The following is a 26,192-nucleotide window of genomic DNA, read 5'->3' on the forward strand; positions in this document are numbered from 1 at the left end:
TCCTGCTTCAAAATAATCAGCACATTTAGAAGTTTGATACAAAACAAAGAGATTAATAGAATCATCCCCTACCTTGAGGGTGTGACAGAGAAATTTCCAACCCGAGAGGGGATGTTTTTTGGTTGTCTAACCCTCGGGTTAGACAACCAAAAAAATTACCAAGAGGGTTGGAGATTTCTCTTACACCCTCAGGGTAGGGGATGATTATTTTTCTCCCATCCTATTATTTCAGTCACAGCTCCACCGACAGTAGTCTGTCGTGTTTGTAAACAAAAACACATGTGGGGTATGCATATCGTCATTCACTTTTGATGACGTCACAATTACCGATGACGCATTTTAATGATGTCACAATTGAAGACATGCTAATCGGCACGAGGCTATCTCCCCCTAGGGGATGACAAGCTGATCTTTCCCGGCTAAAACGGGAGACACACCTGTGAAGGGTGGGAGAAAAACCAATCCCTAACGACACCATCCAAACCTTGACATCCTGTATCAAACGAATATCTCTTTACACACATCATTCATGCTCCTGCAGACATCTTTTCTCAAGCCACTTCTCTAACATACTCATCATCCGAAGCATTACAGACATACCTTACTTCCCTCGGAACTCCTCATGAAGAATAAATAGGCAGAGGATGAGCCTCACTGTTAAAGACAAATTTGTCTAAGGGTATTAATGAATCGTCATCCCCAAATAAAAGATATAAATACTTTAATGTCTCTGCTAAAAAGAAACTTTCCAACTTATCTCGGAACGTTGCTTTTATGGCTTTCACATTATGAATGGATGAAAATCCACCATTTTCCACCTTTGTATGCTTTAGGAAGGCCTGGAATATGTTCCAGCCCATTTCCTGATATTTTTTGTCCCCTGTGAGGCGGTACATGTAGAAGAGGCTCTCCACAGTCTCTGGCCGCAGGAGGTTGTGAGCATCTGGTGCCTGAAAAATGCCATTTAAACATAATTGTACTCATCATATGTAAATTACATGAACAAATCCTTACAGAAAATAACTTGAATTTTAAGTTCTTTTCAAGTTAATTAGAAAACAAACAAGAGCTATTATAATACTGCAACTATCAATAGAAACACATGTATAGTAAAATGTTGATATAGTGCCTGTTGTTTTATTTGCCACCTCACTTACCACCAGCATATTTCAAGGCCTGTTAAGTGTAGAAACATCTATGTGAAGTGATTGTTAAGAAATTAACAAAGTGCAATAAATCTGTTTTTGGATGCTAAAATATGAAAATATGGTTTAACACATTGCTTACACTCAATACAAATACTTCACCTTTATGATAGACAACAGCCTATTGATGGTGGTGGTCCAACACTACCCAACAAAACTTGCCCAAAAACTTTAACCTCAAGCATACCCCAAAACATTAATCAAGTCCAATGAAGCTGTTTTTGGCCCCTAAAATATGAAAATATTGTCCAGAACATTGCTAACACTCCATATAAATACTTCAACTTTATAACAGACAACAGCCTGTTGATGGTTGTTGTCCAACACTTCACAAAAAAACTTGCCCAAAAACTTGAACCTCAAATTTAACCAAGTCTAATTAAGCTATTTTGGGGCTAAAAATATAAAAAAAATATGGTCCAGCACATTGTTTACACTCGATATAAATGACTTAAACTCATAATAGACAACTGTGTATTGAGTGTGATGATCCAACACTGTTTGGAAAAAACTTGCACCAAAACTTTAACCTCTGAAGGTTCCCGGACACCGACGCCAGGGTGACAGGCGAGCTAATACAATGGATTGTGATTGGCATTTAAAATTAGTACACTTCATTATACACCTGCTTTAACTGAAGTCAGGGGTGTATATAGTATTTCCTTTATTCATCCATCCATCTTGACCACTGTATCATGAATAGCCATTAAACTTTGCATATAGGTACATTAAATGAAGGCAGTTTGTTGTGTCCACAAACGTGGTCATTGTGACCTTTATTTGGCCTTTGACCTTGACCTCAAGTACTAAAACACAATGTCATACAGGTTTCAAAAGAATATCTTGACTACCATTTCATATATGAACCTCGGACTTTGTGTAATACAGGAATATGTTAGGTAATAAAACCTGTTCACTTCAACCTCAATATGGCCTCAATTTTAAAATACAGTGTAGGCGTAAGGCTTCACAAGATATCTCAACTACCATTTTATGTATGGATGTCAGACTTGATGTTCAGGTCAGGAGGTACAGTGTGGTGTGATAAAATGAAGTTCATGTGGTCAGCAACAAAATATTTGACTTTGCATTCAAGTACTCAATACTATAGCAACAAATATGCAGGGAGCGGGGGTATCTGTGAATATCTGTGAACCCCACACTTTGAGTTAAAACTAGTACATGTATTTTGAACAAAATTTGTACTGTGTCATGGAAAACTTATTTCCAATTCATTTTGTAATTACAATGCTGAATACAACACTGGGTATTTTGTGTTTAAAAGGTGAGAGCTTACAGTAAGCTTTGAGATATAAACAATCAGATATATTGTCATGATCAATACATTGAGATAGAGCTAGGATAAATATGTTCAGATAAAGATCTTAAAAATACATTTAGGTTCGATAAATACGTTCTTTTACAGATGTGATAAATACAATGAGATAAAGATAAATACTTTGACAATAAGGTCCTCTTTAGACTGTGCAGCCTGGCTGAAATAGACAATTTCTGGACTGAGTTTGGTAGGCATCCGGGCGTACATCTGGTAACAGGTCTCTGTTAGACGCTTGGCAATGTCAAAGTGGTCTGACGGTAAACCATTCTTGTATCCAAGGGCCATCGTACCTGGCAGGTAGCACACAAGGTGGTCCTGTAAGGTCAATTGAAATTACTTAAAAAATGAGTGAAAAAAGCTCACCTAATGATCATTTTCAACAGGTACCCTCTAAATTTCTTTTTATATCCTTCCATGTCCTTTATCTATTAAAGTGAGTAGGTACTTTATAAAGGTTCAAGTAATTTTGACTTGTTTTTATAACACATTCTCCTTCAAAATAGAAGAGAGTATATTTCCCAATAACGATGATTTTATTAAATTTTGTTTGCACAATTGAAAAATAATACAGAATTAATGTATTTTAGCACAAAGTCACTAATTCAGGAAGGGATATAAAAAGTTATTAGATTAGAGAACAATCTCGTGAAAGTTTGGTCTAAGGGAAGATTTTTTTATTTGAAATTTTGCATTCAGCGACCTCCCTAGGGACCCCACTGGCTTCGCAGAACATGATCGTGTGGTGTCAGATTCAACACTGTAGTGATCACAAAGGAATAAACTGAAGGAATTCGTTTCAATCAAATTGAGAATTGTATGTTAAGGAGTGTTTCACTTCAACTTAAGGCATTTTATATCAAGTACAAATAAAGTTTGTCCTTATTAAAAATATTTTACCATTTTTGGACTGAATGTACGTCCCCCCAACAGCTCCCCCAGGTACAAAAGTTTGGAGGGAGATGACTCTCTCAGCAGGTGTTTCTTCACTCCATCAATGGCATTCACAAAGTCATCCTTAAACCTGGAAAACAGAAATATTCTATGTTACATAGCATCTACAATTTAGTGGTGAAACAAACGTAATTATCCAGGTAGCAAAGTGAAAGTGATTGCTGTTGACTAAATGTGGGCACATATATACTGGTGAGAAAGTTTAAGATATCTTGATGAAGTAAGGATGCTACATTAAATTCATGTTTGGACGTTAACAAAAAATGGACAAACAGACAGACATTCTCCAAATGTGGAGCCATGAAAAGAAATCCCAAAGAAATTCTAAACTCATGAACAGTGTTGAAATAAAAGGATTACCTGTTTTTACAGTAAAACATCCTCCGATCAGACGGATACATAAACAAACTGACAACTAACAGATTGGTCCTGCTTTACATCTAACAAGCTAATGACCTATCAAGTTATATAAGACTTTGTTCTTGACCGTCACTCACATGTTCATTGTCTTGCCTGTCTGGATCCATTGTTTGAGAAGGTACTCGTAGTAGCTGTCTCCTCGGGCCCCAAACGTGATAGTGCTAGTTCCTCTGAAGGATCCAGTGTTGGCATTGACAAAGATAGGCACCAAGCCATCCTTTTTGGGCAAGCTATGGATGTGGTTACTCACAGCCATTACAGCTTTCTGGGATAGAATTAATGTAAAAATTGGATTGAACAGTAATATTCTTTAAGCTCATAAAATGTGAAGAATGGATTGCATAGTAACATTGTACTGGATGAAGATTAAATCATTTATAATATAATGATCAACCCCGTAGAACACCTTTAAACAACATCACTACTTGACATCTATAGTGACTTATGACTTGTCAGCTATGGCCTCAGAAAGAGAAATCTTGCATGATACCCAAGTATTGAGTATATTAACGATTATCAATCTCCCACTTTTTTTTCACTATGCCTAATCTGTGATTCCCTATATAATACACCATCCTTTAATTATTATCCTTGGGGTTATAACCTTTTCCCTCTAAAAGTTACATGTTTGGCTGTCTGTAGCAATCTGAACTTGTAATTTGCAGTCTTAAGTGGCAATGAGCACGCTAGAAAGTAAAAATATGTGAGTGACAATGCTGACAAATTAAAGCAGCTGTAAACATATAGCAGAGGACTTCTGCTGCTTTAAACTCTCATTGATATCTAGTACAGAGAAAGGCTAGAAAATCAGGAATCACTTAAATGAAATCTCCATCATATATACACACAATAATTAAATATCTTCACAAAACTATTTGACCAAATTAATCATGAATTCTGTAGTTAATGAATCAGTTTATTGGCCGAACTAACCAACAGTCAACAAAGTTGATTGATCGGAACACAACTGTCTGCCACTATATATGCCTCTTACTTGTCATCCTTGATGACTTATGACCTTTGTTCTCTGACCTCTATATTTATCTTATACTGGTCATCCTTTAAGAACTTGAACCATAGCCCTCTGACCTCTGTACATGTACATACACTATAAAATTTGTTGTCCTTGATTTTTTATGACCTTTGCTTTCTAGTCTATACATACCTCATACTTGTCATCCTTGGTGACGCGGGAGAGGTCCCTGAACTCAATCTGTATGGTGGTGACCTCGGATGTGCTGCTGTCTGGGCCCCATCGTGGGGCATGAGCACGACTTGTCATCAAGTTCACATCAGAAAACGGTACATTAGATGGTGAATTAAAGCATGGCAGTAGTCTGTTTCCCAGGTCAGTCTGAATAATATACAATCAATGGAAATGTTACCCAAGGTAATCTGAACAAAATACAATGTCAATAATTACACAAGTCAACCTGAACGACATCCCCTTAATGTCAATGTTATCCAGGTCAACTTAATATCCCATCCCTTTCTAACTTATCCCAATTAACTTGATCAGTACCTAATTCCTTAGTAGTGCCATGTAACCTGTGAAGGATTGTTAAACTGATTGAAAACCATGTGTGCTAACCTCTCATGACAAACGACAACACAGAATATAACCACTATATAAATTCCTCAGAATTCTATTGATGTTTTTCAGATTATTTCAATATGAGACATATTTTTTGTCAGATCAAATCACCAAATTATACAGAAAATATTGCTCATTTCTATTCATCAGGCCATGTAAGCAACCAAAGGAAGTCTTCAAATCCTATGTTTATGTTAGCCTAATTTAATTGTCATGTATTTATCTTAACTTTACAACCTGGTTTGTGGTCGCCAATATTACAATTCAGATGTCTAATGCACAATAACATCACAACCAGGAACATACAATACACTTTAGTCTTAGTTCTGAGTTCATCAAGTATTCAAAGAAGGAAATACAAACATCAAAGTTATTAAACCAGAAATGTGAATGTCTACAACTCACAGCCTTTTCCTTGAATAGATCATCCCCTGTGAGATGATATGTGGCCAGTAGCCCTCCAAGGACACGGATTGTGATTTCAAACAAGTTCACATCTTTGTCTTTTTCAAAAGTTAGTTCAGTTGCAACCCATTCTCTGGCATCATCAAATTCTGAAAGAGATAAAAGTATGGATTGGTCCTACCAGAACAGATAAGTTCTATTAGATTGTAGAAATCACAAGCAAACATATTTACTCCAATAATATTTGTCTCTTCTCCATTGGAATTACAAAATCTCTTAAAGTTTACAGTATTTCAATCATCTATGTTTATCATTTACTGGTAATCAATGGTGTACAATGTCAAAGGTAAAGTTGCTGGGACTGTGAACATCAACACAGTGTTAAATATGTTTATGATATAACATCAATTAGTTATGGGAACCAAATTTTGAGATAAACAGGATATTCCAAAAAAAATGTGGGACTGTAAGTTTTACTTTTAGCAACATTCTGCTAATGACATCCACTGCAAATCCTGAATAGATGATAATACTGGTAAATTCTTGGCATGTTATTTGAGATTTATGTATGAAGTTAGACCATGTTGTTTGATGCATCATTATTGACAATCAATACATTTCGGCAATTCAGTAACATATTTTTTATTTCCAAATATGATATTACTATAAAAAGAAATCCTGTGCCTCTTTTCCCGATAAATACCAGTCACATTATCCTGCATAAGATTACTACTGTAAACGTGGTTATTTACGCTGGGTGAAAATTACGCGATTTGAAGGTCAAAACTATATGTGCGGGGGTAATTTACGCGGTCGAGGTAAACGTTTACTCTGCAGAGTTATCTCCATTATTTTACAAAATGTGTACAGGTAAAAACACTAGTAGCTACTGAGTACATGTTACGTATGCCTCCCGACTGCTCAAGATGAAAATAAAGGTGAACTGTATTCATGTGTATGTGTGTGTCTTATACCAGCTGATCTCGTAATCAACTGGGATCAAACAGGTGAGTGCTATTTAGTCAAAACAAAAACGTTTTCCAAATAACAATGATAAAACCATATACGATTCGTAAGTTATCATAACTCATTGAGCGTAGTTAATGTCACTTCCATGATGACAGGAGCATTTACCTGTGTAGGGATCGTTAACGTGGCACACGACTGCTTGCTGTTTGTGTCCCGTAGGCACGTGTGTGAGTGATGTGTACCGGACCTCAATGCACCCGGGTTTATTCATGACTTTCTCTGTGCCTTTATATATATTTTCAAATTTGTTGTTCATTGAAAATTCAATTAATCAAGTAGTTTATTTCAGTTGTTATTGTTTTTATTTTATACCATTACAAGACAATGTATGTTAATTAGTGTTACGTTAACAAAGCAATATTACAGGAGGACATCTCACACACACACAAGTACCAATATCTATCAGAGTTGTCGTTCCTTACACTATCGACGAAACCATAGGCGCTGGGAAATTTACGCGGACGATTCAGCTACACGTAATAAGCATAAATTTCCCCTGCGCGTAATATTCCACGTTTACAGTATGTTCCTTTTCGATTCAAGGATACTAGAAAAAATTGGCCTACTTTTTCCCACTGCTTGATTGTAGCATTTGATATGGAACTCCCTCAGAATCAGGAATTTTCTTCAATCTAATTAAAATCATTTGTTACATGGTTCAGGTGTGAGCCATGTAACAGATGATTTTAATCAGGTTTGGATTTTCTTCCGCTTCCTTTACATCTGCTTTGGGAATTCATATTGAAAAAAAAATGGATCTACTTCACCAACTACAACAGTTAAAATATTTATATATTTGCTAGTACATATTCAATCTACTTGATGATATATGTTTAACTGGTATGATATATATTTAACTGGTACATGTACAAAGAAATATACCTGGACCAGTATGTAGACTTATATACCTGGTTTGAGTCCCATAATGACCAGTGTGTCCAGTGAATCTACTATTGTAAGTCCTACTCCAAACCACTCTGAGTGTGTGCGGGTAATAGGGTGGAACTCATCATGTCCCCAGGCATACTTTTTGTAGGCTTTCCAGGCATACCGGAATGCATCCACTACAGCCTCCTGTCTGTCTGTCCGCTTACCGTCCTCTGTAAATCACAAATTATCCAGCATTAATCTATCCTTGTTCATGGTGTAATGAATGTCAATAACAACATCTGTATATATCACTATATATTTATACTTCCTTGGAATCCTGATGAATATTTATAAATCAAAGTCTTGAAAAAGTTTCATTACAAACAAATTTGGGATAAATATAGCTATAACAGAAAAAGCATGAAATGCTGTGCCCTAAAACAGGAAACAGGCTGTTGGAAACATACACTCCATGCAATTAATGACACAGAGAATTTGCTTTCACATAATATGATAATATGATATCAGTATGTTTAAACATACAAGCAAATGACTCATGTATGCTAATGATTGAGATGTTAGGAAGATGCTACTGATTCAGGATCAATGTCTGTGCTTGAATTCCAAAGAAATAAGATGTGTGTATGCCTAGGTACATATACTTTGGAAGTGCATGAATAACTGGCACTGATATGCACAGCCACATGATTAAGGATTTCTAGATAATTAATCATAAATGCCAAGAAATGTTGGGTATTGTTAATATCTCAGCATTTTTATTGTTTATAAGTAGTATCAAAATTTATGATTATGAAGGGCAATGTTCAATGGTTTAAAAAAAATCAGCTTCATTTAAGTAAGCCCTTAAACCGTGGTTTAAAGATTTTAACACATTTGGCCCTGTGACCTTCTGATAAGTCAATGTTAATAGCTGGAATAATTTGATAGCTCTTTTTCAAAACAGGTCACCAGCGAAATACAATCACTCCAAGCATCACAGTTCTTTAAAAATTCTCACCTATGTGACTTTGAAAGTACTAAAAATAGAACAAATTTGATAGTCATTTACCACAGTATGCTACAGGCCAAATATCATCATAATAGGTATTGAGATTTTTTTGAAGTTGTTGCTTATAATGAATTACACATTTTACTCTGTGACTTTTCAAATATGTAAATGTCATTCATGTAAATTAAGTGGACATCAAATTACCAGCAAGTTACATTACTTTTAAACACACTTGACATGTGACCTTGAAAATAGGTCAAAGTTATGCATTTGAACTAACTTAATATCCCTTCACCCCAGTAAGCCAGTGACCAAACATAATGAATCTAGGCTTCTTGGTTCTGAAGAAGAATTTACAAAAATGTATGTAATGGATGGATGAGGGATACTACACTAAAGCACTAAATGAGTAGGTGCTTTCCCTGAATAGGGCTGTCATAATACATGTAAATAGGAAACTGGTAAACTGCATACGGCAATATTGCTGTATTTCTTACACTTATTTATGTATCTGGTAAGTGTTTTAACTATGCAAATAACTACACTTTCTAACAGAAAGAGTATGCTAATAACCAACAAGTTGAAATTTCATAATCAGTGATGGGTTTTACAAAAATTTAAATAATATGCGATTCATATATGATACAAGATTCAGTTGATGGCATTCTGACAACAATTTCTTTTTCACTTGAGCAATTTTTTCTATGACATTATACCTCACCTGGATTCTTGATATATGAACAGTGCAATTCTTCCGTATTGCAATATATTGCGATACACCCTAGGTGTATTGTGACATCTCTATCCCAGAAACTTTCCTCACATATGCATATGTATAGATCCACATTCAGGTTAACATGGTATTTACTATGGCCACTTGGCAGTCAATCTAATCTAATAACCAAACCAACTTACGATTAAAGTAGTCATAGGGTGGTACAACATGCTGATCCACATTAAAGTCAGGGTCTGCTCCTTTTTCTGGCTGATTCTAATAATAACCAACAGTCATAACATTGGAAATCGTAGCAAGAAATTGTGAATATTTGTCATTGATTGCATCTGTGTCTAAATTAGTAATACAAAATATATTTGTGTCATAAAAAAACTTTTTTTTATTATAAACTATGAGTATTAAACTACTTACATAAAGGAAGAAATAAGGCTAACCCTAATCCTAAACATTATATACAAAAAGCCTGTGGGCCTTAATTGTCACCTGTGTTGAAATGCAGGTTTTTACTACATGACAAGGAAATAATAACTTACATGAAGCAATCGAGTACATGTAATGCAAATATGGCAACTGTGGAATGGATCGGGAAATGATGTTGGGGTGTGACTATGTACATTCTGTATACCTAATAAATAATTAAAGCTGGTAACAGTAATGATACAGACAAAGCCTACGTAAGACTTGAGATAAAACTTTCAACCCACAGCCACTAGTGGACGAGTACAGCTGCCAAGGTCCAGGTGGTTCAGTGTCCTTATTTTTATATCATTAATCATCATAATAATTCCAACTAAGTTTGAAGTATATGTCCCTCTGAAAACAGAATCACCATAGAAACTGGAAGGGAGATCATGATAAGTTGTATAAACTTGCACCTACTCCTGTGTCCCAAGTGTTTTTTGACAATGAAATATGTCTTAATCATGTATTATTTCCCTGTACAGAACTATGACTAATGGGTGACCCGGGGTAATGAAATGAACAATATGATAAAGCACTATTGGACCTTCCCATCCTTGAAGAGTAGTTCACTGTAGGATTTCTGCTTTGGCTCAGGTGACCTAATAATACAGAATCACTATAGAAAATTTGTGAATCCTAACCCTAACATAATACAGAATCTTACAACCACCTACCAGCTGACCATCTACATTGTCATCTTTGTCATTATCATCTTCCTTTCCATTGTCCCCATTTTCATCCCTTTCAAGTATTTCCTGTTTCTCATCAGGAGGAAGTAAGCCTACCTCCTCTCCACCTCCATTAGGTGGTCGGTCTACGACATGTTTGGGCTGCAGTGGCGGCTTCATTCCTGGTCTCCTTTGTTTCTGTAGACGTTTCTGAAATGTTGAGTATTGTTTAAATGATTTCTTCGCTTAAACATACCAACATAGGTTCCAATTACAAATGAGAAAAAAAATACTGAGTGATGTGCATATTTTTCACCAGTTGCTCATAACACTTCCATGTATTTTTGCTGTATTCAAAATACGATAAAATGAACAACATGATATAGTATGTTATATGTATATGCAACCTATAACGTATAAAATATACTGTCTTAATAAATAGCAGACAAAACGACAGATATTAACAAAACATAATCATTTTTACATTTTAGCCATGAACATATGTTAAATGTTGATCTTCGACTTGTATATTTGAGTTGTGTCCCATATTTTTTACCAATAATGATCAATTGAGTATCATTAAAATCAGCCTTGCATTCACCTGTACCTTTCAAATTTGTTAACATATTCAAAGCAATAAATTAACGAAGTCCAAATACCATGAATACCATACCATCATACTATCATAATACATCTCCATATGTTATGTTAATCTGTCAAACTTCCTTCTAATTCGAAAAACATACCTGGGTACAAGTAATTTGTATATGATAAACATTTTTTTCAAATCAATGAAATTAAATGTCCATTCATAAGCCGATCAACATGAAAATAATATATATCTATATATAATGTCAAAAAGGATCATTTTGAAAACCTTCATATTCTATTGAGTATAGGTATCCATGGGACTAAACACTGACATTATACTCATTAATCTGTTGCTTGGCAACCCTCTTTAGGTCATCATGTTTATTTAGCTTGGGCAGTCCTGGTTGTGGAGCTTGTATCTGTTGGTTGTCATTATTCCCCTGTCCCAATATTTTGTCCTGGAAGAATTCACCACCGTTATCAGCATTATGAGATATTGAGTCCACAGCCTGCCTCTTGTCCTTACTTGACTTAGAATCATCACCCGACAAACGGTTGCCATGGTGAATAGCCGGCAAAATGTATAATGCACTTAGTCCTCCTAGAACTAAAATCAGGCAAATCACACTTCTCTGGAGGCTTGAAAGTCTTTTCCATACCTGTGGCAGCAAAAAAAAAGTGATCAGTTCATTAACTTGTACATGTAATGTCAATTTTGACAACACAACCTGTTAAGACTGTGGTAACCTGTTAACAATAAAGGTTAATTGGTGAATATTTATATTTTGCTGTTACTAATGTACTGTACAATCCTTTCATTCTAAATCCTCTGCACAACAAATTTATTTTGTTTTACATATAAATAAATAAAACAAGAATAGTGTCATGGATATCTCCCGCTCAATCCCAAATGTTAATGAGATGCCTATACTGAAATACTTTGAGTTGTCAATGTCCAACTTGAGAACTCACAATAAGCATTTGCAACCCACATTCAGTAAAGCAACCCCAGCTACACTGTTGATGCCATTACAATCCATTAAGCATCAATAGTTTCCAAATACAGACTGCACAATTTTAAAAGTAAAGCCTTGATATAATGCCCCATTTCATTTGTCATCAGGCTAATACTGCCAACTTATGTTAGGTCTCATTTTCCCTTTTTTCTCAAGGATTACGTCCGACACCCATGATGTATTGCCAAGCTCCCTTTTAGTGTAAATATTTCACAGGACAAATGCTAGCTTAAAGAAGTACCTATGAAAGAGGATTTTACATAACCATGTTAAAAAGGGAATTAATTTTACTTATTATTGCTGATGGCCTCAGGCCCTCCATCTTGGAGGAACCAAGTCTAATAGTAACAGTGACCTAGATTTCGAATCAATAACACTGAAACAAGCACCTGATCTAGGATTTTTATTTTGTTGAAAAAAAATGTGTTTTTAAGTTTTGTTAAAAGAAAGTGAAAAATAGACTGCAAAGGGTGTAGATCTAGCAATGAATGCCAAGAATGCTGTATGTAGATGATTTGGTTTGGTTTAATTTTGTTTAACGTTATTAACAGCTAAGGTCATTTAAGGATTTGCCTCCATGTGTGTAGTGTATTCAGGCCAAAAAAAATATGTCTATTTAGGGTTCCCGACCCACCCTAGCTTTTTACCCCCCAGACCCAAAACTTTTTGATGAAAAAAAAAAAATGAAAAAAACCACGCTGATTTTTGAATTTTAGAAGGTTCCTTGCCGTTCTAAATGGCTTCCAGCTCCGTGTTGGCGCTAAATGTCAGCATATGGAGCGCAATTTGCCTCCAAATGAACCTTGTTTATGCCATTCTTTGTTTTACATACAATAGTAGGGTCATAATCACATGACCACATGGTACACAAAAATATACACACAAAAAATACAAAAAAAATCGACCTACCTACCCTTGTTTTTTTGCCCATGCAACCCTAAACAGACACATTTTTTTGGCCTCATGCTTGGGTGTGTGTATGCATGAGACAGGGTAATTGGTGTTGAAGGCACCCAGCACAGCATTCTGCCCAGTCACATTATACTGACAACGGGTGAACCAGGTGTTGCAATTCTCCTAAATGCTGAACATTAAGCAGGGAATAACAACTACCATTTTTAAGGACTTTGGTTGAAACCGCGGGGTTTCCCAAATTAGTCGCCTACTACGATACAAGCAGTGGGTAACAGCAGCGTATTCTTTTCGCGATCCCCCACCTGCAGGGGTGGTATTTAAACGAACAGGATCAAATTGGATTCAGGGTAAAACAACCCAGAGTTGTTTAATGATATTTTTAGATGTGATCATTAAAACAAACTTCATTCCAGAATGTTACTGGCCAAATAGCATCATCCTGTTCCTTCTGATCATTCAGAAGTTGATAAAAGATTTTTACATATTTGACCCATGTGACCTTAAAAATGGGCAAAGATCATTCATTTGAACAAAGTTGGTAGTTCTTCATCCAAGGATGCTACTGGTCAAATACCATCACCCTAAGCCTCTTTGTTATTGAGAAAAAGTTGTTTAATAGTAAAAAGTTGACGCCGGACGGACAGCGCACCATGGCATAAGCTTACTTGGTCCTTCAGGCCATGTGAGCTAATAACAAATAGGATGTATGTTGAGCAAATGTTCAGTTCAAATGTATTACAAATGTATATATTAATTAATATGACCGTTTACTCACGTATTTTAAGTTCTCAATAACTAAACATGAAATACATGTTACCTCATTAAGTTTACTTTATGGACAACAAATGTTCAAAAAGTTGGAAACGGGATGGAATCAAAGTTATTTCTACTCGATATCGTATGCAGTAATATTGTTCGTTAGAAACAGAAATAATACACCAAGTTCTTTAAAAAGAAAAAAGGTGTCATTCTTTTGAAAACTGACTTCCCTGGTAAAATTAAACATTAAATATTTTTGAAACACATGGTCGTTAAAGATTGCTCTAATTCGCCTAAATGGCTCAGGACCTGTTCACTCCTTATATTTGCAAAAGTAACCCTATTTTACATTACATCTGCTTTTGGGGTTCCAGTTTGAGTTATGGTTAGAACGCTTACAAATACAGTACTACCAAACATCTCAATCTTTTAATATTTTTGTAAGCATTTCAGAAAATAATAAAACATAAATTGAAAAGTTGTCAAATGCACATCAGAGCTGTCAGTGTCAACATCAGCTTACTCTCCAAACAGACTGTCTTTTCCGTGTTTCTTTCTGGTCATCATCAAAACCGAGGCTGATGGAAAGAAAATCTCGCTTAGCCCCAGACATAATGCTTGCTAGTGCTTCTTAAAAACGCTTATTATTCGCATGTCTAATCGATGTATAGTATACTTGTTGCGAGAATATATGACGAGAAGCGGCAGACTGCAGCAATAACACGTATGGACTGGCGATTCAACTTCAGGTTACGTATAATATGCGAATCGAAAACGGATTATATAAAAATTATATTCGGATTTGTTTTCGAAAATTGAAAATCAAATTATCAACTATTTTTTTTGTTAATTTCCTTTGTTTAAATAATATGGTTGACATTAAAAGAGCTTATATCAATCTTCGGTGAAAATGATAGAAGGAGAGGGATGGCGGGGGTTTGTGGGGGCGGGTTCGTAAGCTTACACTCTAAAACGAAAGTCGGCATTTGCGGGATATAAGGGGAATGACTACTTAAATTCAACTATACTTTTTTAATTGTACTGAATTTGTTTTAATTTTACTTCATGTTTCCAGACTTTGACGTTTAGACTGTTTACGTAGGATCGTTTCCGGAAATATTTTCCCGATGTCTAATAATATAATGTTATTAGGAAATCCCCCGACGGCTGTCAATTTTACGACAACCCTGTTATGAGTTTTAAAGCTGTAATTTTATTGTTCAAATAGTAAGATACTACCGTCGTAAATTGTAGTTAAAGAGTGATATATTTTAGATTTTTTTTTAATGAATAATGTTTTATTTACCAAAACATTAACGACATTCCACAGTCCACTTTATATTGGAACGGAGGCACGATGCTGACCTAGCTTTTACAGGTAAAACAAACGGTTTTACTGCAGCATTTCGCCTAGAATGAAAGGTTGCATCATTGTAAACTTTGTATAACAATGCGATCGATTCATGTTCACGCTGTCACGACAATATTTACCTTAAGGACACTTCAGCTGCAAAAACTGGCAATGCTTATTCCCGCGAAATGTCGGTTATGAGAAGGGAGATAATCCAACTAAACAAAACAGACTACAAACTGGTCATTGTACAAAACACGCCCAAATCATGCTTATAATGAACCGAACAGGATACGTTCGGCAGTCCAAACTCAAAAAACGTTGCCGTATCCCTGATTTCATACATGTCATATACCTTCACCTCTTCTAAGTGCAGGCACAGAACCTGGTTGCTCCCAAATGGTCGGTATTATCAGACGACTGGGGAGGGGGACATGGATGTGAAACGGACTTTAAAAAATGTAATAGTGAGTGAACACAGAAGATAATCAGTATCTGCACATAAAGAAAGGTACAGAATCGACTTTACATGTTATCTGATTCAAGACGGACTAAGGGGACGTGTAGTACGATCATAACATTCGATTCGATACACCTTTATTTTAAAATATAAACAAAATGAGATATAAGCTTCTAACACTTTGATTTTATAAGAGCGAAGCTCACGGGTGCCGTAGGCACCCGAGCGGAGCTCTTAACCGGTAACATGTGCGTGTAAATAGATCTGATCCAAACTTCCATCACTAAATCGTACAGCTACAGCCTAGAAACTTTTCGTACTTCCGGTGACCTGTTCCGGTTCATGGAGCCCGTAAATATGCCTAATCGAATAAAAAAGCGACATGTAACGTAGCAGGAAAATTATGTATTCGAACCAACGAATTTAAAAAAAAATATTGACCATATTCAATACACTGGGCGTGTTTATTTCCTCGATTTCTTTCCTTTTGTAACGAAAAGATAAATCATCGGCATGGTCATTAAAAAGCTTACATGAATGTCACAAGCTAATGGCGTCGAAGAGTGCGTAAGAATGTGATTAGATGACAAACTGTATTACCGTCGATTAAATTAGCTTAGATTTTGGAAAGAAATACATAATTTGATACTGACAACTTTCTAAACATACACATTTTCCATCTAAATATTGATAATCGATCGTAACACACGAGGGTCATTCCCACTAGGACGGAAATACCCGAGTATGTACGAAGCAGGGTCAATGACGAGGTCGCTTGGTTCATTGACGAGGTCAAAGTTCACGGGTCGTCTGCTATTGTCACCGACAGCTTTCCAAGGGAAAACGTAAGGTGTTTCAAAGGGTCAAATTTCGGAATTTTCAGTATTACTACTCTTGTTTTTTTCTGCATTTATTGTAGAACGTCAACTGTATATTCAGTTCTTATTAATTCTTCTATTTGGGGATCGTTTCTGTTGATATTTAATTTGATCCAAATTTGTGATATTACCTTACAGTAGATTTTACAACTAAAACTGTTGAATTTCAATGCTAGATCTGCTTGTACAAAATATTCATTATTGAATCTAGTTTCATCTAATGCAACCAAATTAACAATCACTTAAAAAGACAAACATTATCTGTACAGTTTTGTACAGTAAAATATCTTTATTGATACTTAGATAAATATAAACTTTAAACGCTTGACAATTTTTACTTCCGTTCAACTGTGTAAATCATTACAGCATTTTGATTAGACATTGAAGTGAACACATTAGTTTGCTCTGCTTTATGAATATCAGTAAAGAAGAGAATTAAAAACATTATATTTTCACCACTTTTATTTTTGTTAACAGATTGCATAATATGCGACTGTCAGCAACCATTTCTAATCAAAATCAAAACTATTCTGCATATGATGTACCTGGTGATTATTTTTATTCAACCACATTTAACACCAATATTGACTCAAGAACAACAAGTCCATCATGAAACTGACATCAATGCCATCAACACAATCATCACTGAAACTTCACTTGCAAAGAAATGGTTTTAGCTGATATGCCAATCTACCTATAGGTATCTACAAAAAAAATTATGACAACAGCGACGATGAGGAGGAGGAATCTCCTGCTGTAGATACCTGGAATTTTAACGTAAATAATCAGTACAAACATTAAGTTTCATCATTTCACATGGATTATCTGAATTATTAAAAGGAAAATCTAAAATCTCCATTTTCTACTTATAGTGGTGGGAGACGTGACAGTCTCTAACCTGCTGTGTCTAACATGCTAAATATATTTAAATCAAAAACAGATACATCCTTCATGGATTGGCATATCAGCTCAAACCATTTGTTTAAACATTCTGCCTACAACACACGATATCATTTTTATTCTATGGTTTTTTTTCAAATGGTATTTGTTTCTTTTGGATAAAAATAATAATACATATTATTATGAACATACATGAGTAGAGGGAGGGGGTATATACTGGTAGTCTTGGATAAAACAAGAACCAAATAAGGATTCTATTAATATCAATGTGGTCTAGTAGTACTGTAGTACAATCAGTCAACTTCAAACTAATATGTGATGCGTCATATTGGTGTAGTGTGAATGTGGATCATTCTAAAACAGAGCACACATAAGTACAAGGATGAATGATTTTGCCCAGCAACAGATTCAAGTATATAATAAAAAAAACAATTATAGGTACATTTTGTATGTATTAAAATGGGTATTAAATGTTATGATTCCAAAATTATACTATACTATTGAAACAAATGTACGAGCTTCGCTCTCTCCAGGCCATGCCTGAGTCATATTATTCAAACATACTAAGAATGAAAAACCAATTTGGTGCGATGAACCGGCTGAGATGTGTCGAATTTGAACATCTCGGAGACGTTTTGGCTGAAGCTGCATACACTAATATTCAGATCGTGACATATCGAAAATCTGGAAAAATATATCGTGAATCGAATCGAACATAGATAATCGAGGTACAAGTGCATCGCAGTGAATCGTGACGCCTCTAACTGATCGCAGTCTATTGTCAGCCTACCGTGCTGTGCATGTCTTTAAATATGTTGACAATGCAAGCAGTTATATATAACTTTTGTCACTGTTTACGCAAAGGGAAAGTTCATAAAATATCGAAATTGTTTGATCAATATGTGGGGGGTTTTCAGAGCAGAATTGGCCGTCACTGACCAAGTTAGAAGATTGATTGCTAATGATAGAAGATGCACACAAACCTTTCTCACGTGGTCCCTAGATACCACTCAGTAGTGAAACAGAATTATGTATTTATTTCCTTTGACTTGACATTTTGCATCATGGACATACTAGTATTCAAAACTATAGTAATGATACAAAAGCAACTAAAACCATATTTGTTTTACAAATTAGTACCCCTTGTTGCCTGTCATATTGCTGGCTTTTCAATTGGCCCAAAATAATAAAAATGTCTAAAAATCTCTTTTTCACACAAATGTTACATGTAAGTAAATCGAAAAAAATATTTATATATACTGTTTTTTCCTTCAGGTGTTTTTTATCATGGACAAATCTGGTGTTCAAATGTGAACGAAATATGAGTGATCAGGGGAAAGTCAAACCCAAATTGCCCTTTGGGTGGATTGTCCGACAGTCATCCTCTTTCCCTGATCGCATTTACTATTTCAATGTGCAGACTGGAGCATCGACATGGGAGATTCCAGATCTCCAGCAGCAGCTGAACCCATATCTGACACCTGAACAGGTAACCACTGTACTGATACTGTCAAATACATGTCTCATTGGGCAAAATACCTTTAAATTGAAAAGTGATTTAACAAACCAAGAATGAAATGAAATGCGACAAAAAACAAAAATTATACAATTTAAACTCCAGTTTGTTTTCCAATCCCTTTGAAATCCATTTTTGTTATAACCATAGATAATAATTAAATGAAATAATTTTAAACTAAATTACAATAATAGGGGCTATTTAGTCAAATATGACCCTAAAAATCGAGTAGATACTGCATCTGTAGCCAAAGAAGACAAAAACTACAGATGTATGCAAGTACATGTACATGTATATATCAATGTAATATTATAAATGGGTCAAAGAAGTAATATTAACGGTAGTTTCCCAAATAACACTGGAGCCTTGGAATTGCAAACGTACGTTTGTAGGATACAAATTACTAAGAATTTGTATATGGGGCAAAGAAGTAATAGTTACAGTGTAGACAGTATGTTGTCAATTTTTCGGACCAATCCTCTCCTTTATCGAGACACAGAAAAAAAAACCACAAAACAATTACATTAGATAAAAACAATATTAATGATATAATGGGATATACATTTGTAGCTAATATTTCAACACAGTAAGCCCCTGGTCTAGCGTAAGCAGAAGACAGAATTTACAATGACTGCATCGTTGACCACTGCTACTAGGTGTGTACGAACAACAACAAAGAGATATATTTAAGTCCCAATTAAAGTATCGGTATTTAATATTGAAAATTTGAGCTTTTCTTCATTTAACTTAAAACAATATTGATAAGTGGAAATTTAGTGGACACCATTAAAAATGTTTTATAAGATTTTCAAAGCACTTGACAGCTTGAAAGTCTGAAATGCTCACATATAGCATATATTTTAAGATGCTGATTATGGACTATATAATACTGCAATGCAGATCTGATCAGTCTTTTATTATCAATATAATGGGGTACCTTACCATTTTGAACCAATTTTTTTTTTTTTTTTTTTTTCAATTTTCAGAAACCACATAGTACCAGCAGAAGGCCGTCAGATGTCAAATTTGGCATCAGAAAATCTGGTGTGAACTGTCAAACTGCTGGTGTGAATCAACAAGTTCCTGGTGTGAGCGGACCAGTACCTGGCGTGAACCGTTCAGTTCCTGGTGTGAACTATCCGATTCCTAGTGTGAACCACCAGATTCCAGGAGGTAGCCAGCATTTTCCAATTGAAGCGAAGTTTTCACCAGAGTTTTCAGATGATGATAGTTTTGACCTGACATTAGACACAAGTAATGATAATAATCCTGCATCAGTATCTTGTAACTATGATAGAGAAAAAGAGCATAGAACTAAAGACACGTATTCTTTTGGAAAACAAACAAAACAAGGTATTAATGTGCAATTTAAACCAATCAGGGACTCCAAACCTAGTCATACCCAGGGAGCACTTTCATCAGCTGTCAGTGAAAGAAGCACTAGTAGTAGCGTGGAAAATGCCAATAGAATTGTTAAGGGACAGAAAACTCTGTCACAAGAACCTGGAATTTCACCTTCCAAAAAAGTCAGATTGTTGTCTGACAGTGATACTAAAGATTCTGGTTCTAGATATGTGCTTAGTGCAAAAGACAACTTCAATACTAAATGCTCCTATTTAAAAACATCAAAACCTGTGCCAAATCCACCAGACATTTTAGTTGGAACAGAAAAATGTGTTGTGCCAAGTGACCTCCCAGACTGCAGTAGTAATAAAGTGATTCCTAGCGTGAAGAGGAAAGTTAAAGATAGACTGGGCACACCATTGTGTTCTGCCAGTCTAAGGGCAGAGGACAGTAGAAAGTTTGATAAACGAAAAGTATGTTATTCACCAAAAGGCTCTGTGATTGAAACAGACACAAAAACAGTCAAAACTGAACCAGGAAACACTGTGAATAGAGTGAAAAAGAAAGCAACAAGCAAACATAACGAGGTAACAAAAACACTGGGTGGGGATTTGAGAAAGGTCATATCATCATCTGAAACTAGTCAATGTTCAATACCATTAGTTGATTTTAAGGATGCTGAATCGGCTGCAAGAGACAGAATTCCAAGTGGGAGTGTCTATGGATCTGAGGTACATGTCCCTAACAAGCGTCACCTGACTGATCCAGAGAAACGCCGCAGCATCCAGTCCTGGATAGATCACTGTGAACCAGAGGATGATCTGTCTGACAAGTCCAGTGAAATCCTTGTACCAAGTTGGGACATTTCTTCACCTGATCATGATTCTGGGCGTGGCAGTTTGGCACCGAGAAATTACATGGACTCCAGACGGGTAGTTGTGTCAAATGACAAATTGTCTGTATCAACTGGTGATAGTGTGCTACAGCCTACAGGTGGGGAATCAAGGAAAGACGCTGGCGCTTTCCCTAAAAATAATTCCTGGAAAGGTGAGAAACATATTTAGCTTGATGATCATTGAATAAGAGACAATCTGATACTACACAGCAAAAACATCGTGAGCTTATTCCTATCCTCTGGGCCTGTATGGATAAAGTTTTCTTATTTTTGAAGGAAGGAAATAATCTAAGATGTATAGCCACAATTGATTCTGATTGGCTGATATACCATCACCCTTAACTGAAATTATTTCAAATTTTGACCCGAAGTCAATAATGCTGATATATACCTGTAGCATGTTAATGACATTAAATCTTTTCCTTCATTTGAATTGACGTTTCCCATTTTTGAGACTGGTACAATTATCACTAAAATTTTTGATATTTACAGCTTTGACTCTGATATTATCCAGTGGGTCTGGGATATTTATGACTGAGGTTTTAAAGATGTTATTTCAATATTCACAGGTGTGCATGCCACGCCCGCTCCTGTGGCCCATCGGAGTGTGATGAACATGGAGATTGACGAGTTAGGGACTGAACCAGTGGCCCTTGAAGACCGTCAGATCGAGGATATGGATGTCGCCGAGATAGCAGTAAGTGTCTGATGAGCCACGTGAGATATGATGTTTTTACCTTGAAATAATTAATTTAATTAGTCTATGAATCAAAGGGGTTGATGTTTTATGTAATGGATCTCAAAATGGTCAGAAATCTGCAAAAAAGGGCGGGGGGTTGTACTTTTATTTTAATTAAAATCAATGCCCAAATAACCTTCAAATTTGAAATTCAAATTATATCAATCGTAATAAATTTGTTATGTTATAGCTGCTACACTAAGGATGCAAGATACATGAAGTTGACTTGATATACTGTTCAAACAAAAACAAAATGCAACTTATGTATTTCAAAGTATAATGGGGGGGTCATGCATCAATTTATTATCCATCTCTTGTGATTTAGCTATGAAAGACATTCCTCTATATGTATCTGGATTTCACAAATATTAATACTCTTATTTTCAGTTGAAAGAAGTTCGTGAACAACTGCAAAAACAAATTCCAACTGAGGTAAGAGAGACTCCTTGAAGTTACTTAATGTAGGATTCATTAATCAATTGTATAGTGTTGAAAAGCTTTCTTTCTTGTTTGTTCTTGTCTGGATTGATCCTTGGTCAAAATCAATGATTTTCTTGTTGATTCTCTGTCTTGGTTGATAACTTGATAAGTTATATGAATCTCTGCTCATGTCGTTATAATAAATTCATTCACACAAACCATACAACTTGAAAATCAAAGGCGCTTGTTATTATCAATACACCAGGTCCAAAAGTTTCTGTAACCAGTGTCACACAAGTATGGTGTTCCCTTGGTACATAGGAGAGACATGGGTATTCTCTAGGTTGGTGTAAATTGCGGTCTATCTTAGCTGAGTGGCACATTGGTAGTTGATGGAAATGGATAGAAGTTTACACCCTTCAAACAGTTATCATCTGTCCTGTTTCTGCTATTAGACTGGCAGTCTGCAGCTGCATATTCAACCTTTGTTTTCTGAATCTGTTTGCCAATAACATGTTTTAAAATTGGGAGTTCATCTATATATGTACCTATATATGTACCTATACATGTACCGAAAAATGTACCTATATATGCCCCCTTACACAATTATGTGACTGACCACCATGACACATGTGATTAGGAACTGGCCGAATCCTGAAAAAAAATATGGAGCAATATGTATCAATTACAATACATGTAGTACAGTTGGCATTGCAGATTTGGGGCCGCGGTGGCCAAGTGGTTAAGGCATATGACATTCTGCTACCACTAGCCCTCCACCACTGGGTTGCGGAGTCAAGACCTACTTAGGGCAGTCGCCAGGTAACGGCCCTAGGAAGGTGGTTTTTCTCCGGCTTTCCTCCACCACCAAAACCTTGCACGTCTTTAAATGACCATAGCTGTTAATAGGACGTAAAAAACAAATAAACCAAACAAACCAAAAGTGATTAGGAACTGGCCGAATCCTGACAAAAAATATGTATCAATTACAGTACATGTATATACGGTTGGCATTGCAGATACCTATTTGTTTGTTGACTACATGATGTTTTTGCTGTTTGAAGGTTACTGGTTCACTCACTAAGCGTGTATCAGGATCTGATAGTCAATCAAAGCTGAACAGTCTGCACCATGTACAGGTATGTTAGTGAGCAGATGGGTTTCATTGAAAGCATCAGAATACTTCTAAAGTGGTAGTAATACAGGATAATTTGGTTATAACATGCAATATGGATATTTGTTACAATTAAAGTATTTTGCAATTCAGTATTTACCACAAAAAGAGCCTATTACTAAGTTTCATTCTTTGTGATCAATACATTGAAGGTGCTGGAATGTTTTTAAGACATGCAGTATGTTTTGTTTAATTAAATAGATGGAGAAGAAATTTTATTGAATTTATATGAAGTAGTATTTACAAAAGTTTCTACCTTACAGAAGCTGTTGATAGTAGTGGACACGAACGTGTTGATAGAAAGTCTAGGCTTTGTCGAGGATCTCCGGGACCAAGAATTTAAAAGTAAGTTGATCCATTGCAGTTTTAATAAAAGGTAGACTATCACTAGATATTTGTACTGTATTTAGATGAATTTAAATTTCTGCTTGTAAGACCATTAATTATAATTCAAATATCTTTTTCAGAACTTGCTAAGCCAGTGCTTGTGATTCCATGGGTTGTGATGCAAGAGTTGGATGCTCTTAAAAACAGCAAGAACAATTTTGTAAGATAGAATTTCATTTTGAAATATGTTGATATCAGTAGTGCATCACAAACGGAATAATATTTGATGATTTACATGTTATTTAAAGTTGAAAAAAGTCCCTATATAACTTTTTTTCAGCTGATTATAAATTTCATATTTTGGGTAGAATCAGATTTACAGAAGCCAAACAATTTTCTGTTTACCCATCAATCACAGTTAGGTGTGTTAGGTTCCCTACTTGAAATAATTTAATTTGTTTTCTCTTTGGTGGTGAAAGATAAATGTATATGGTATTGTTCTGGAGTATAAATGTGTGTGAAAAATGCTTCTTGAGGTGTTATTGTATCAAATCATTGTATTGCACAATCACACCTCATTACACACTTCAAATCTTTAGGATGAATGGGTTTTTAGCTCACCTGCCCAAAGGGTCAACTTTTCCTTTAAAACGCTACTTGTCCTGAACGGCCAATTAGATTTCGACTAAATTTGGTCTGGAACATCCTTAGGTCAAGGGGACTCAATTTTGTATAAATGGTGGGTGTGCCTCCCCCTGGGGACAGAGGAGTGGGGCCAAATATGGGAAATAGAGGTAAAACCTTTAAAATCCTGCTTCTACCGTAGGGATTAAGGGGTTTCATCCTAATTTGGTCTGGAGCATACTTGGGTCAAGGGGCCTCAATTTTGTATAAATGGTTGGTGTGGCCTCCCTTGGAGCAGAGGGGTGGGGCTGAATCGGGGAAATAGGGGTAAACCTTTAAAATCCTTCTACCCATAGTGATTCAAGGATTTCATCCCAATTTTGTCTGGAGCATGCTTGGGCCTAGGGGACTCAATTTTATGTAAACGGTGGGTTTGGACCTCCTTGGGGCAGAGTTGCATGGCCCGATAGGGTAATGGAGGTAAAAACCTTTAAAATCCTTCTCCTACCATAGGGATTAAGGAATTTTATTCCAATTTAGCCTGGAGCATCCTTGATCCAAGGGGACTCAATTTTGTATTAACGGTGGGTGTGGCCCCTCTGGGGGCAGAGGGGTGGGGCCCAATAGGGGTTAAGGGATTTCATCACAATTTTTTCTGGAGCATGCTTGGGCCAAGGGGACTCAGTTTTGTATAAACAGTGGGTTTGGACCCCTTGGGGCAGAGTTGAGGGGCCCAATAGGGAGAAAAGAGGTAAAACATTAGAAATCCTTCTTTTACCGTAGGGATTAAGGGTTTTTATCCCAATTTTGTCTGGAGCATCCTTGGGCCAAGGGGACTTAATTTTGTATAAATGATAGGTTTTGACCCCCTTGGGGCAGAGGAGTGGGGCCCAATAGGGGAAATAGAGGGAAAAAACTTTGAAATCCTTCTTCTACCATAAGGATTAAGGGATTTTATCCCAATTAGTTCTGGAGCATCCTTTGGCCAAGGGGACTCAATTTTGCATAAACAGTTGGTTTGGCCCTTCTGGGTGCTAAGAGTTGCGGGGCCCATTAGGAAAATTGGATGTTTAAGTCTTTAAAATCCTTCTTCTTCTGTACCATTGGAGGGATTTTATGTAATAAGAATAATTTCCCATGGTTGCTTTATTATCCAGGTGAGCGATACGTTTGAGATAGCAAAGCTCACAGACATAAAAGTAAGCAACCAAATCAATTTACAAGTCAATGGAGAAACACTTTACAGTTGTTAATTCAATTTTTACAGTCGCTAGCCACTGCCAGGAGAGCTAGAGGTCCAGTCAATTTTTTATTCCAATGTTTCAAAGTCCAACATCCTCGAGTCATAGGTCAAACTCCAAAAGAGGTGAGTAATGTTGCTAAAAGACAACTGGGATACATTTGTATCTTTATAGCAAGAACTTATCATAAGAATTCTAGAAGTTATTTCTTGAGTGAAGCATGTAAATAAAAGTTTTACAGTTAAGTTGATATGTCGAAATTGGATCATGAAGTGTGCTAACCACTCAAAAGCTGCTATTAATGTGCTTTACCACATTTCCATGGTGTGCAATGTACAGTTTGGGGTTGCTAGG

The 26,192-nt window shown here is 36.0% G+C and overlaps 2 protein-coding genes across 3 annotated transcripts in view; one reads left to right on the forward strand and one right to left on the reverse strand.

The window, feature by feature from the left end:
- Positions 1-380: 380 nt before the first annotated feature.
- LOC110447565 (endoplasmic reticulum mannosyl-oligosaccharide 1,2-alpha-mannosidase-like) lies at positions 381-14,739 on the reverse strand. Of its 2 annotated transcripts, none has more exons than XM_021493342.1 (11): positions 14,493-14,739; positions 11,612-11,938; positions 10,806-10,898; positions 9,738-9,813; positions 7,852-8,043; positions 5,915-6,063; positions 5,081-5,269; positions 3,993-4,180; positions 3,442-3,565; positions 2,665-2,859; positions 381-950 (listed from the first exon to the last, which is right to left on the reverse strand). In XM_021493342.1, exons 1-11 carry the CDS (start codon positions 14,580-14,582, stop codon positions 621-623), a joined length of 1,953 nt encoding a protein of 650 aa, XP_021349017.1. In that variant the 5' UTR covers positions 14,583-14,739; the 3' UTR covers positions 381-620. The 2 variants fall into 2 exon arrangements, with proteins under 2 accessions (XP_021349017.1, XP_021349016.1); XM_021493341.1 differs by having other exon boundaries at positions 10,695-10,898.
- A 524-nt stretch (positions 14,740-15,263) lies between these two features.
- Positions 15,264-26,192, forward strand: part of LOC110447567 — a 29,921-nt gene continuing 18,992 nt past the window's right edge. Inside the window, exons 1-9 of the mRNA XM_021493343.1 lie at positions 15,264-15,347; positions 18,834-19,047; positions 20,061-21,465; positions 21,883-22,010; positions 22,440-22,484; positions 23,537-23,611; positions 23,910-23,991; positions 24,114-24,193; positions 25,865-25,963. Of these exons, the coding sequence (XP_021349018.1) occupies positions 18,880-19,047; positions 20,061-21,465; positions 21,883-22,010; positions 22,440-22,484; positions 23,537-23,611; positions 23,910-23,991; positions 24,114-24,193; positions 25,865-25,963 (2,082 nt within the window). The 5' untranslated portion in view covers positions 15,264-15,347; positions 18,834-18,879. The remainder of the gene's footprint in view (positions 15,348-18,833; positions 19,048-20,060; positions 21,466-21,882; positions 22,011-22,439; positions 22,485-23,536; positions 23,612-23,909; positions 23,992-24,113; positions 24,194-25,864; positions 25,964-26,192) is intronic.

Source organism: Mizuhopecten yessoensis, unplaced genomic scaffold (assembly GCF_002113885.1).
Source record: "Mizuhopecten yessoensis strain PY_sf001 unplaced genomic scaffold, ASM211388v2 scaffold3459, whole genome shotgun sequence".
Lineage (NCBI taxonomy): Eukaryota > Metazoa > Mollusca > Bivalvia > Pectinida > Pectinidae > Mizuhopecten > Mizuhopecten yessoensis.

Excerpts from the sequence above, each read along its gene's own strand:
- LOC110447565 (XM_021493341.1), bottom strand. The coding sequence starts at position 14,582 with ATGTCTGGGGCTAAGCGAGATTTTCTTTCCATCAGCCTCGGTTTTGAT. Across the intron at positions 11,939-14,492 it reads AAAGACAGTCTGTTTGGAGA|GTATGGAAAAGACTTTCAAG; the intron begins GTAAGCTGATGT and ends TTGCTGCCACAG. Across the intron at positions 6,064-7,851 it reads CATTATGGGACTCAAACCAG|AATTTGATGATGCCAGAGAA; the intron begins GTATATAAGTCT and ends TATCTCTTTCAG.